This window comes from Diabrotica virgifera, chromosome 7 (assembly GCF_917563875.1).
Source record: "Diabrotica virgifera virgifera chromosome 7, PGI_DIABVI_V3a".
NCBI classification, from domain to species: Eukaryota; Metazoa; Arthropoda; class Insecta; order Coleoptera; family Chrysomelidae; genus Diabrotica; species Diabrotica virgifera.
In genome coordinates this window covers 109,064,004-109,077,811 of record NC_065449.1, presented here as the reverse complement: position 1 = coordinate 109,077,811, position 13,808 = coordinate 109,064,004, and the positions used below count along the sequence as shown (strand labels likewise).

The 13,808-nt window shown below is 29.0% G+C and overlaps 1 protein-coding gene across 5 annotated transcripts in view; it reads left to right on the top strand.

Annotated features, from left to right (window-relative positions):
• The window catches only part of LOC126888338 (slowpoke-binding protein), a 461,995-nt gene that overhangs the window by 438,505 nt on the left and 9,682 nt on the right, over positions 1-13,808 (top strand). The window contains exon 7 of one of the 5 annotated variants that reach the window (XM_050656495.1): positions 3,301-3,819. The exons of 2 other annotated variants lie outside the window; for them this stretch is intronic. In XM_050656495.1, coding sequence (XP_050512452.1) covers positions 3,301-3,367 — 67 coding nt within the window. In that variant the 3' untranslated portion in view covers positions 3,368-3,819. Of the gene's footprint in view, positions 1-3,295; positions 3,820-13,808 lie in introns of those variants that run through there. 2 more of the 5 variants (XM_050656493.1, XM_050656497.1) reach the window with 2 other exon arrangements.

Genomic DNA, 13,808 nt, shown 5'->3' with positions numbered 1-13,808 from the left:
TGAGGTAATCTCAATTTGAGCATTTAATTTTTTATTTAAATAACCAGTATTTCTTTCACCTGTTAAATAAACATAGTATTGGCTTTAGGATAACAGCAATTTATATTGCCGTTCACAAAAAACACAAAAAATATAAGTTTTTGTTTAAAAAAATTTGTTCGAATACAGTATGTATTTATACTTTGCCCATCACAGTGCACCCTCGATGATTTATGACTCGTAAATAAAAAGGGTGTAGACGTAGCCCGGATACAGGGCAGAAAAACTGTAGTCGGATCCAGACACGAAAAAGTAAAAAAGTAAAGTATTTAAAAAATAAAATAATGACCTCATCACAGTTACTATTATCTCAAAAAAAGCAAATCTAAATTTAAAAGTCGGCCTGACTCCACATTTTTTAGTAGTAGGTATTTTATAATATGAAATATTGAAAATTGATCTTTTTCAAAGAAACACAGTGTATATATTTAAATATATGTATATTTTACATGTAATATCCAAAAACAGTAGAATAGTAATTGTTGACAAGTGTTTTTGTAGCGGTATTAAACTTTTTTGCATGAAAATGTATGAATCATTAGTCTCGTTTAATTATTTAAAATCAATTATTTTTAAAAATAGGTTAATTATTGATTAATTACTTATAAAATAAATTATAATGAAATAATTATTATGTTTGGAATAAATTCGTTGTTTTTAAAGCCAGCGACTTTACGAAAAAATCCCGAAACAGGTATATTTTTATTTTTAAATAATGTTTTTTGACACATATATTAATGACGTCAATATACGAATGACGTCATGATTTCTTAATGAGAATAGTAGTGGTGTGCTAGCTCATTTGAAAAGTTGCTAAATTCTCTATTCAGTAATATAAACATTAACATCATAATTTACATAGGGCGTTCAACAAAATTTTTTTCGAATTAAATTAATTGACAGAAAAAGAAGAATGTGTATAATTTATTTTTAAAATACATTCTACCGCTGCTGTCAGAAAACAGAAAAAATGTTTTTGATAAATAAACATTGCTTTTCACTTAATTTTAATGTTCAAAGTGCCACCCATCGGCCTCTTGACAATTTAAGCATTTTAATTTAAACAAAAAACAATGTTTATTTGTGACATAAATATTTACATGTTTCTGTTTTCTTACAGCAGTAGAATCTATTTTGAATCAAATAAATTACATACATTCCTCTTTTTCTGTTCATTAATTTAATTCAAAATAAGATTTCTTAGACACACTGTGTAAATAATAATGTTAATGTTTATATTACTGAATGAAGAATTTAATGACATTTTAAATGAGCTAGCACACGAGACATATTCTCATTAAAAAAATCATCGACTACGTACTCACGCCCAAATGGATGATGTCTAGTGTGACCAACTAGTCCGAAAAATCCGGGACATGGCCCGAATTACGAAGTCGTGTCCCGGCGTCCCGCACAAGGCTTCCGGGCCATCCGAATTTTCAACGTTTTGGTAAAATTCTATTTTGAAGTTTTGAATGCGTTATTCTTCTAAGAATTCACATCAAATTGAATTGGTGGGACGAAAAAAATTCGACAATTTCTATAGTTTAATACTAATATTACCACATCCAAAACGCATGCATTTTATATCGTGGTATGATAGTTCTATGAAAACTAAAACGGTGGACTTTTTTTCGTTTCTGTATTTTAATTATCGTCTTTTGAAAAAAGAATGGCCCGATTTTCATTGAAAAGTCCCGGATTTCAGGTACTTTTTTCAGCCTTGTCCCGGATTCGACTGAATTGGAGTTGGTCACACTAATAATGTCACTAGTATGATATATATGTCACAAATTTTTAAAAATCATTATTCAAAATTAAAAATCGACCTGTCTGTGGATTTTCCTTAATGTCGCTGACGTACGAAATAACAGAATGTATTCCAACCATTTGCACCATACTGTAGACCTATTATTAATTAGATAGGTTAGGTCATATTAGTGCTTTTTCAAGTTAGTTTGATAATTAAATTTGTGATATAAAACAACATGGTTATAGAGGGTGTAACAAAAATACAGGTCATAAATTAAAGTACACATTCTGGGACCAAAAATAGTTCGAATGAACCTAACTTACCTTAGTACAAATATGCACATAAAAAATCTTACAGCCCTTTGAAGTTACAAAATAAAAATCGATTTTCTCGAATATATCGAAAACTATTGGAGATTTTAATTGAAAATAGGCATGTGGCATTCTTATGGCAGGAACATCTCAGAGAAAAATTATAGTGAAATTTGTGCACCCCCTAAAAATTATATGGGGTTTTGTTCCCTTTTGTGTACGTGCCAATTAATTAATTATTGTGGTACCATTAGATGAATTAAATATTTTCAAAACTTTTTTTGCCTCTTAGTATTTTTTCGATAAAGCAGTTTTTATCGAGATACGGCTTCTTTTTTAATACGTTTACATACAAAATTTATGGGGGTTTTGTGCCTTTAGACCTTCCAAATATTTGTGTACGTTCCAATTAAACTATTACGGCGGTACTATTAGTTAAACACGGTCTTTTTAAAAATTTTTGCCTCTTTGTATTTTTTCGATAAGGCACCTTTTTTCGAGATGTGGCTTCTTCTTTAATATGGTTCAAACTATACCTAAAAATGTAAATCATAAATAAATTTTCATATTATTACAAAAATGTCCATAATCGTACTTAACCCTATACAAATATGTGGTGGATTTGACAAATATTCAAAATATCTCGATAAAAATTGATTTTTCGAAAAAGTACTAAGAGGCAAAAAAGTTTTTAAAACATTGTGTTTAACTAATGGTACTATAATATTAATAATTAAATTGGAACGTATACAAAAGTTTAAGGGGGTTTCAAGGAACAAAACCCCCATACAATTTTTGAGGGGTTTCCAAATTCCACTATAATTTTTTCTTAAGATACTACTGCCATAATAATGCCACATGTCCATTTTCAATAAAATAAGCTCTAATAGTTTTCGATATATTGGGAGCAATCGATTTTCATTTTGTAACTTCAAAGGGCTGTAACTTTTTTTATGTGCACATTTGTACTAAGGTAAGTTAGGTTCAATCGAATTATTTTTGGTCCCAGAATATGTGAATAAATTTATGACCTGTATTTTTGTTACACCCTGTATAATAGAATAGTAAAAGCTAATTTTCTAATATTCAAAGCTATTACTGCTATTACTAATTTACCTATTTTTAGTTATCATTAGTTTATTTTATTAGCGGCTAGAAATATTAGAAGTATTTAGAATAGCTCTTTTTTTAGAAAAGATGTAGTAGTGGTGATAGAAGACAGGAGATTAGAAGCCATTATAGAAGAAGACAACGAAGACAGTGATTGTAGTGTAGTAGAGACGAGCAATAGTAGAGATCGGTAGTACATAAAATAATAATAATTGTTTAGATCTAAGTATACAAAAGTCGATATACTTTTCGTCCTGTATAGATTTGAGGAATGTAAATGTTGGATCAAAGTACAAAGTGATCCTAAATAAAAAACTTAACAGCGGTGGCATAACTGTGAGCGTCTTGTTTATTTGGTAAAATAACAGAGAACTGAAGAGTTTATACCTAATAGTACAGTGTATGAAGGTAAAAATCGACTATTACCTCCGATTTCGCAGAACCTTCATTGATTTTCATGAAATTTGGTTTTCATGAAACAAAAGTGATATACCACTCATTCTCGGGGGTGAAAACTATTTTCTTAAAAATATCCCCATCGATAGAAGGACAAATTCTAAGCAAAATTGTTATTTGTTCAAAAATCAATACTTTTAGAGTTATTAAAAATAAAAGATTTTAATTTTTCGTGAAAAAATTAATGTTTAAAGCGGTTTTTCATAAATATTTGAAAAACTATAGTTTATAATAATTTCTATAAAATAGTTATCATTCCAAAATTGTAGCTAATCAAAAATCTAATCAACTCCTTAAATTAAAAACTTTTTAATGTTAATTCAAAGTGAGTTATAGGTTGTAGGTAATTGAATGTATATATTTTTTCGGCGTGTATTAAAAAAATTCGGCAAGTATTCAAGCTTAAATAACAGGAAAATAATGCATTTTATCACATACACTTACTAAATACTTGTCAAAGTACTAGGACATAGATACCTATCAAATGAGCTCCAGAAGAAGTTGATAGCAGCAAAATTTATGCCCAAACTATTTTCAAAATAATTACTCCAAAAAGTTTTCCAAAAAAATTTTATTATTTTTTAGATTTACTCCATTAATTTTTATGAAAATAAGTTAATCCAAAAACAATTTGAAATGAAATTTGAAAGGCTATAAAATCATATTCAACTTAATCTTTTAAATCCTTTATTTTGTTAAAGATAAAAGGTTAAATGGCCTCGGTTACATGGATCTTGTAGTAAAATTTAAGCTTAAAATATTTTTATCTTTGTTATTTTCAACGAAAACTTTTCGTTTATAAATTTGCAAAAGTGTGTGTGTTATTGCGTCGCCGCTCCTGCAATACTTAAAGCAGGTATATCGATGGATCCTTATGTAGTTTTGCCTTCTGAATCCAAATCTGAAAACGGCATTTCGATATCTCTAACCGTTTTCGAGATAATCGACCTCAAAATAAAAAATGTGACGTCACAATCCGGTTATGTCCTACAGACGCACTAAACGTCAGTTCAAATGGTTGATTAGGAAGTAGGCTACTTTTCGAAAAGCTAAACATCAAACTCAATAAGTTACGAGTAGACTAGTAATAATAATCTAGTAGTTTTACAAATGTTTGACATTTCTCTTCCAGAATTGAACAAGCGCTGTCGTATTTTTGTGGGACTATAAAAAAATCAATCTACCTTCTTACATCTTATATCTTATAATACATCAAATATCGAACCTTGTGTAAGTAAACCGTTTATTCCTTTAATTTAATTGTAAATTCAGGTTATATAAAAATATATTGTACGTATATAAATTATTTTTGAAATTAAAAACCATTGAACGTAATGCACAACAAGGTACCTATATTATGTGACGTTTTCTAATTAATGAATTTGAATAATTTTAACAATATTTGGTTATTTTGAATTATTATTTAATATCGATTTGTTAAGCAAAGCATAATATTAGGTTATTTACATTTGAGTTTGACACTTCGTGTCGTGAATGTCAAACTAAATTTTAAATTATTTAGCTATTAATAAAATATAAATGACATTTTATAGTGAATTTAATTATTATATAAAATAATATGTGTAATAAATATATAAAAATACAATTTGAGTATATGTATTTTGAAAGCAATAATACATATACTATATTAATAATGAATCAGTAGAAACCTTGTAGAAACGATTATATTTAAATTTGGTACGACCACACAACTCAAAACACAAGTACGCAAATACGGTTGCGTGAAGCGTGGCGCAGACCCGTGGAATTTACGAGACTCGTTCGGTCTGTTGATCCAAGTCAAGTTCATCAGTAAAAAGTATCTTTATCATGTATGTATTATTTATTTTACAATATTGGAAAATTGTTATTTAAAATATGGTTTGGAATAAAAAAGTATGTTCTGATATATGAAATTACATCCTTCTAATGGAAAAAAATATTTGACGAATTTTCTCAAATTATGGATACCAACATCATTTTCATTTATAACTCTTGTATTTTTAATTTGACGAAGAAAAGTTATTCTTCATAAAAATCTCTTCTTGGTCTAAGATTTATGATGCAACCATCATGAATCAAATTTTATTAATTTTATACGAGGTATGTAAAAAATACGAATTTCGAGTAAAGTATCTTTATAGTTCACAATATTTAAATTAGAATGATATACTTGCAGATTAAAACATAATTTTTAATTCTAGACAGCTTTTCGTAATAGCAATTTTCTATATTATGAATTTAAATACGTATATAAACAAAGTTTTCGTTATGATAATGCTCGCATTTTCAACTTGTTTATCATACAATAGTAAAAAATATGTAATATATTTTTTTACAAAACAACTCAAAATTAGTTCTGTATTATTTTTTACGTATATCAAGTATTTTTTGAATTATTATAAAAAAAATGAAATTTTCGAACATTTGAAAAGTTTTTTTTATTTTCTGATATTGCATAAAGCATATATTTTTTTCTAAAATATGCATTATTATCTTATCAAAATGTCATAATGTGTCAGATTATTGCTTATGCTACATTAAAGACAATCCTATAGGGATTACTATGAATTTTAATTTTTGCGGAAATGGCGTATGTTTTATTTTTCACCTTTTCGTAAAAACTTCGAAAGGATCCTCTTATTTTCATCATAACTTGCTTTTTTTATTTGATGCTATCAGCTTTTTCTGGAGCTCATTTTGATAGGTATTACTGAGTACTTTGACAAATGTTTAGCAAGTATATTTTCTACAATCGATCATTTTCCCGGTATTTAAGAGTGTAAGTAGGCGCATATATTTTACGGTTATCCCTATTTTTTTTGTCTTTGCACGGCAAATTACGTGTATTAAAACTCTCACTGGCATGGATATGTAAACATTACTTGACAATGTCATCATTAACTTTAATGAGATGGCTTTTGAATGTTCTTGGATAACTGTTACTTGTATAATTGCTTTAATTATTAATTCAGTTAATTAATATGATAATTTTTTTACTAATTAAGTATTCAGTGATTGCAATAATTTATATACTGTACAACAAAAACTAATACTCAAACGAGAGAAGAGGAAAAGTGATAAAGTGATTTTTTAATAATATATTGTTACTATGGAACGCTTAAAATTTTGAATTTCTTTAACAAAAAAATTCCTGGATTGCAGAATATATCCTGGTGTATCCTCTGCTAGGATCTTCAATAAATAATAAACAATAAATAGCTTTTTATCAAGTTCACGTTTTCAATCAATGATTTATGAAATACACTATCAATATTATTTAATCAAAAACTCAAAATATTCCCGATACCATGTCAAATAATTAAAATTTTCACTGTCTTGTCAACTTATTCTATTCGACACAGTGCGTTGTATGACAAAGATAGCGAATGTTAGATTTGCAAAATATCACTACGGAGATGGTGTTCAGTTTTTTCGAATCTTGAAAAAATATTTTTAAAAAATTTAAACGCAGAATGAAAGACTAAATTATTATCGAGGGCCGAAAGTCCCTTAGAATAAATAGAAAATTTCTTTTGAATGAGATATTTGAAATTAAAACTCATACTACATTTTCTCTTAGTTTTTTACCCCTGTAACTTATTACAATAAACATTATACAGGGTGATCAACTTCTGTGACAAAGTCCAATATATCTGTTATTATACATTATATGAAAAAACGTTATTAATAAAAGTTATAGACACCTTTAATGTACACATTTTAAAATTAGTGAGAAATATACAGGGTCCTCCATAACACGGTGCCAAACCAAAGTTATGTTTTTTTAAATGAAACACCCTGTATTTTATTCAAAATCTGGTTTCTCTACATTTTTCTGATTCTAGAAATATAACACTTGTCTAGGATTATACTGAGTGTTTCAAAGTTACGAGCACTTTTATTAAAAAATCATACTGATTTGATCGCCCTGTATGTTTCTAACGGTGTAATATAAACTTATTTTTTTAATGCTTTTGACTGTCAATATTAAAGTAGTTTTGCAAAAATGTACAATTTTTTTATAACTACACAAATTGTATACAGGGTAAGTCAAAATTTAAATACAAGATTTTCTTCATAATTTTAAATGGAACACCCTATATTTTATATTATTATCGAAAAGTTCTATCACTATACTTACATATCTTTTAAATATTCCCTATACCTAAAGTTATTAGTTTTTGAGATATTTTAGTTTTATTGTTGATAGCAACATGTATTACTTAGTTATTAATAACAATACTTTAATTTATCAAAATTTATTAAAAAAACTAAATTAAATAAAGAAAAATGTTCATCGTACCTCTTATGTTATAAAAGGTGTTCAAAATGACCTCCCATAACGTCTACACAAGCCTGGAGACGAGTTTAAAAAGACCTACAGATGTTTGTAAGCATTTGTTGTGTGACACTTTGAAAGGCGTTTTGAAACCTTACTCTCATATCATCAACTATTGTTGGAGGTGCCCTATAGACTACGTCTTTAATATAACCCCAAAAAAAGAAGTCACCTTCGTTTAATTCTGGTGATCTGGGTGGCCAGTGAACTGACCCATCTCTTCCTATCCATCTTTCAGGAAATAGTTCATCGTTGAGAAGTGCGTTGTGGTGAGCAGGGGCTCATATGTTGGCGGATGTTTAATGGTACATTTTCAAGTAGAATAGGTAAATGATTCACTAGAAAATTTAAATAAACCTCACCACTTACCGATTCCTCATAGAGAGAAGGACCTATAACGTAATTGCCTCTGATTCCACCCCAAACATTTAAGGACCGTCTTGTTTGACTATGTGTCTGAGCACAGTACGGATTGGTTGTGGAATAATAATGAAAATTGTGTCTGTTTACACTACCATTTTTGTGGAATGTTGCCTCGTCTCCAAAAAAAAAAGGACAAACTCAAAAAAATCTCTCAGTATCACTATTTGTTTTTGTGACCATTGACAAAATTGTACTCTTTTGTATATGATATGGGTGCTTGTTGTTTTTCTTGACTATGTTCTGGATAGATCCATAACTTATATCTTGCTCTCTTGTAATATTTTGAATACTTGTATGAGGATTTTCTGTAACAGGCAGTAAAACATTTAATTAATTTTCATTCGTAATAATGAATTTTGTTTTTTCCTTTGCTTCATAAACAGAGCCAGTACGATTAAACCTGTCTAATAAGTTGTCAAATGCTATCTTATTTGGTTGCTGACGCTGTGGACACCATTCCTTATAAATTCTTGTGGCAACTAATGAGTTTTTGAAACACTCTCCTAAAAACCATATCATGTCTGTCATTTCTTCACGACTAAAATTCATTGTTGGGTAACAATTATAACAATATGGCAAACAATTATAATCAATAACAAAAGTAAAAACGTACAGATATTTAAATTCTTACATCTGACAGTTCTTGTGTCAATTATTTCAAAGCCACCTTAAACAAAAACTTGCAGCAATTTATAGTTTCCATTTCTTCGCGGAAAATTAATATCATTTTGTCAGTAAATATAAAATTGTCGTTATTGTATATAATTTACCATAAAATTGGAGAAAAAATGAAATGCAGACTAATTTTAATTATCATTAACAAACTCATTGGAGGTTTCTCATATTATGGGTAATTAATTTACTGTAATAAACGTATCTATGAGTTATCGACAATTAAACTAAAATATCTCGAAAACTAATAACTTTAGGTATAGGGAATATTTAAAAGATATGCAAGTATAATGAAAGAACTTTTCGATGGTAATATAAAATACAGGGTGTTCCATTTAAAAATATGAAGAAAATCTTTTATTTGCATTTTGACTTACCCTGTATACAATTTGTGTAGTGATAAAAAAATTGCACGTTGTTGCAAAACTACTTTAATATTGACAGTCAACAGCAGTAAAAAAATAAGTTTATATTATACTGTTAGAGTCATACAGGGCGATCAAATCAGTATGATTTTTTGATAAAAGTGCTCATAACTTTGAAACACTCAGTATAACCCTAGACAAGTGTTATATCTTTTTAATCAGAAAAATGTAGAGAAACCAGATTTTGAATAAAATACAGGGTGTTCCATTTAAAAAAACATAACTTTAGTTTGGCACCGTGTTATGGAGGACCCTGTATATTTCTCACTAATTTTAAAATGTGTACATTAAAGGTATCTATAACTTTTATTAACAACTTTTTTTCATATATTTTATAATAACAGATATATTGGACTTTGTCACAGAAGTTGATCACCCTGTATAAGTTTTTAGGGACTTTCGGCCCTCGGTAAAAACGTAATCTTTCATTCTGCGTTTAAGTTTTTCAAAAATACCTATTAGTTTTTTCAGGATTCGGAAAAAATGAATCCCATTAAAATAGCATTGGAACTGAAATTTTGTACCGATCCCCTTATGCTTGAATACTTAGATTTCAGTGCTCACCGAAAAAAATATATTCAATTACCCTAGTATTTCAAATATTCACTTTCAATTAGTATTAAAAGTATTTTTAAGTTAGTAATTTATTCTAAAATTTTATTTTTAATTTAGAAGGAAGAACCCTATATTTATTCAATTTTTTATGAGCTTAAATTTTGGTAATTATAACTTTTTTGTAAAAATTTATAGTTTTTGAGTTATTTTATGGAAAACCCCTTTAAAACATTCATTTTTAATCACGAAAAATTAAAATCTTTATAACTCAAAAAGTATTGATTTATTTTGATAACTTGAAAAATGTTTCTTAGCATTTATTCCTATATCGAGTTATGGGGTTATTTTTAATAAAATAATTGTCACCCCGTGAAGGGGTGGCATCCTCCGCCAAGCTAAAAACTTAAATTGGCACCATGTCACTTTTGTTTTTTGAGGTATTCTCTAACTACTCACCAATTTTCATGAAAATTGATGGAGGTTCAACGAAATAGGGAGTGAAAAGCTTCAGTGACTGTATTATAAAAACTGAATTGTATATTGATCCAACATTTTCCCAGTGTCTTAGTCCATTTGCTAATATGTTTAGAATCAAAAAAGTGCTGTGCCCTGGCTTTAACCGGAATTTCGTGGCCAAAATATGGACCATAATTTCAAACTTAAAAAACGCAATGTTGCAGTATTGTGATTGTGAAATAATATTTTCATACATATGCACTAAGTATAAGTAACGTCAAATACAAAATAGTTAAAGCTACGTAGCAGTTGAATCTAGTTCTGATAGTCGGGTTTCCAGAATATTGAAAAATCAAAAAATACTAAGTTTGTCTTTAGCATTCAAAATCTAGCATTTATGGTCACAGTCAGATTTACTACATAGACCTTTAGCTTTAGACAAAAACTTTACATTTATACCTTCTTTAGAAGTCGTTACAAGTTCATAAGACAACATTTTTATAGAAATATGTCACTAATACAAATATAATTTAAGACGAATTGCGTCTCACCTATAAAGGCGTTGGATGCCATTCGTGTAAAAATAAACTACCACAGAGAATTGAAATACTATTGTAAAATAATATTCCAATCAACTGTGATAGTTACCGTTTATGACAGCCTTATCTCAATCTCTCAAGTTGTGAATACGCCTTGTCTTAATCAAAAATATAAACAAACGATGAAAATTTAGACGGAAATAAATAAAATAATAAGTTAACTCATCGGGTTTATTTTTCATTGCAAATATAAAGAAAATTTGATGTATGTAGCCGACTGCAATGGCACAGGACATTTTTTTCACCACGATTCATTCGCCTTACCTTCTTTGTATGTATATGTGTTCTATATTATTTGTATAGGTAAATGTGGTCTGAACCTCAGTTTTTGTAGAAACTTTAGTGATGCTGGGGAATGGATCTGGGTTTACAAGAAAGGTTTCACTCGAAACTTGTTTTGCCATCCAATCTACTCGTTTTCCCTTGCACTTTATTATATTTTGTGAGGTTATGGAGTAAATCTTTGGAGTTACTCACCAGATTTGATTTTGTAAGGCTCTTTACTTCCAGAAAAGCCGATTGTATATTTGATCTCTTGGTCCAGTACCATGGTCAGTTTTAGATCCTCAGTCAACCATATTGACTACCGATTAATATTTGAGACCTTTTGTTCACTAGATGGTACAAATGTTGTTAGTCTTCTTGGTGAAGGTTAGGTCTGGTGCCATTATATCTGAGTTAATCGTAAAAATAAAATCCTCAATATTTTCCCTTCTAATTTTCTTAGTTTTTGATAGAAATTCTGAATATAATGTTCATATCAACTAAACGTACAAAAACCTACCTGTCTCAAAAATAACATTATATAAAGTAGCCAAATCTTCCACAACACAGCTTGAGAAGTAGAAGTGGCTTTGGTATCATCTTATTCATAAGATTTCTGCAAATATGAAGATCATGAGGTACTCACATCTATCTAGTAGGACAGTTAGGTAACGTTTCCACAGGTTAAAACATCATTGATGCTTTTACTATGTGTATTCTACTCTAATTGCTGCTCTAACAATTAAGTTTATGAGTAATTTCCACTTAAGTGTAGTAAAGCATAACTTGCAAATACTTAATTTTTTAGAACCAAAAAGTTTACATGGGAAAAATAATTTCCTTACTAACTGAGACTGTGAATACCAATGAGTTTTCAATACCTTTATATTGACTTTGACTTCTTCAATGTTCTATGTGGAAACCTGATACTTACTGGTGTATTATAAATAATTAGCCAATTTTTATATTCTATCAACAATAATTTTCCTTTTAACAAGTCGTCTTAATAATATAATTATGTTTGTACTTGTATTTAATTAATTAATTACTTGGTGGTTATTAATCGACATAGTAAGTGAAATATTTATTTTAATTGGAAACGTTTCTAGTTTTCAGTATTTTTTTATGATTATGTAAGATATCATTGCTTTATACCCCCTATAAAATTATTAGACCCTGCGAGATATAGCAAATTGATCACCTGCATCCTTTGGAGACCAGTAAATTGGTCACCTCAGATAGGTAAACTTATCACCAGCATTTTTGTCCCAAGAAGCTGGTTTCAGCTTCTTGGGACCTATTCTAGCTTCAGCTAGAATAAGTAACAGGCAATATTCCATATTACTTAATGGGGTTGTAAATCACTTAGGTAGATCGCTAGATCTAATAATGTCACATTTTGCCTGCGAAGTAATGCGTGACATGTCCCCGTTAGTCTATGAAGATTCCCACCACCCAGCTCTTTAATTAATATTACGAATATTTTTGTAAAGGAGTCTAGGTTTAGGTTTGGTTCTAACCATGTAACTTACAACTTTATAAAGGCAAATTTTTGTGATTTATATAGGAAATTGTATGAAACGGATTGGGCTTTTCTAAATGACTCTTCTCAAGTTGATAAAGTTGTAGACACTTTTTATAATATAATTTTTCTTTTATTTAATAAGTATGTTCCTGTCTACAAAAACTTCAGCCACACATATCCACGTTGGTTTGATGCCGATATTATTCGCTGTATCAAACTAAAGGTTAAGCACAGGAAAAAATTTAGATTACATAAAAACCAGTCTGATCTGCTTGAATTTCAGCGCTTAAGACACCTTTCAAAACTAAAAATTAAATTGTCATACAACGAATACATCGAAAATATACAATTATCCCTTTCTGTAAACCCTAGAAAATGTTGGTCATACGTAAATGCTAAAAATGACACTTCACGGATTTTTCGTGAAATGAAATATCAAGGCCTTGCTACTTCTGAACCACAAAATATCGTTGATATCTTTGCTGAATACTTTAATGGTGTTTATCAAGCAGGTAATGTACTAACCAGCAATGATGTCTTATCGGTCAACACTGAATGTCTAAATTTTTATCCTGTTCAAGAAACTGAAATAATTCTACCCAGCAAAAAATTAAAAAATAAGATGACTTCTGGACCTGATAAAATACCATCTTTTTTTACTAAAGATTGCATAGGTGCTTTAATTAAGCCATTATTAAAAATTTTCAATTTGTGTCTATCATATAAACAGTATCCAAGTATCTGGAAGGAATCAAAGGTATGTCCTGTTGATAAAAATGGGGAAAAGTGTTGTATAGAAAATTATAGGCCCATATCTATTATATGCAATTTATCCAAAATTTTTGAAATCATACTTTATGATCGTATATACTCTTTCA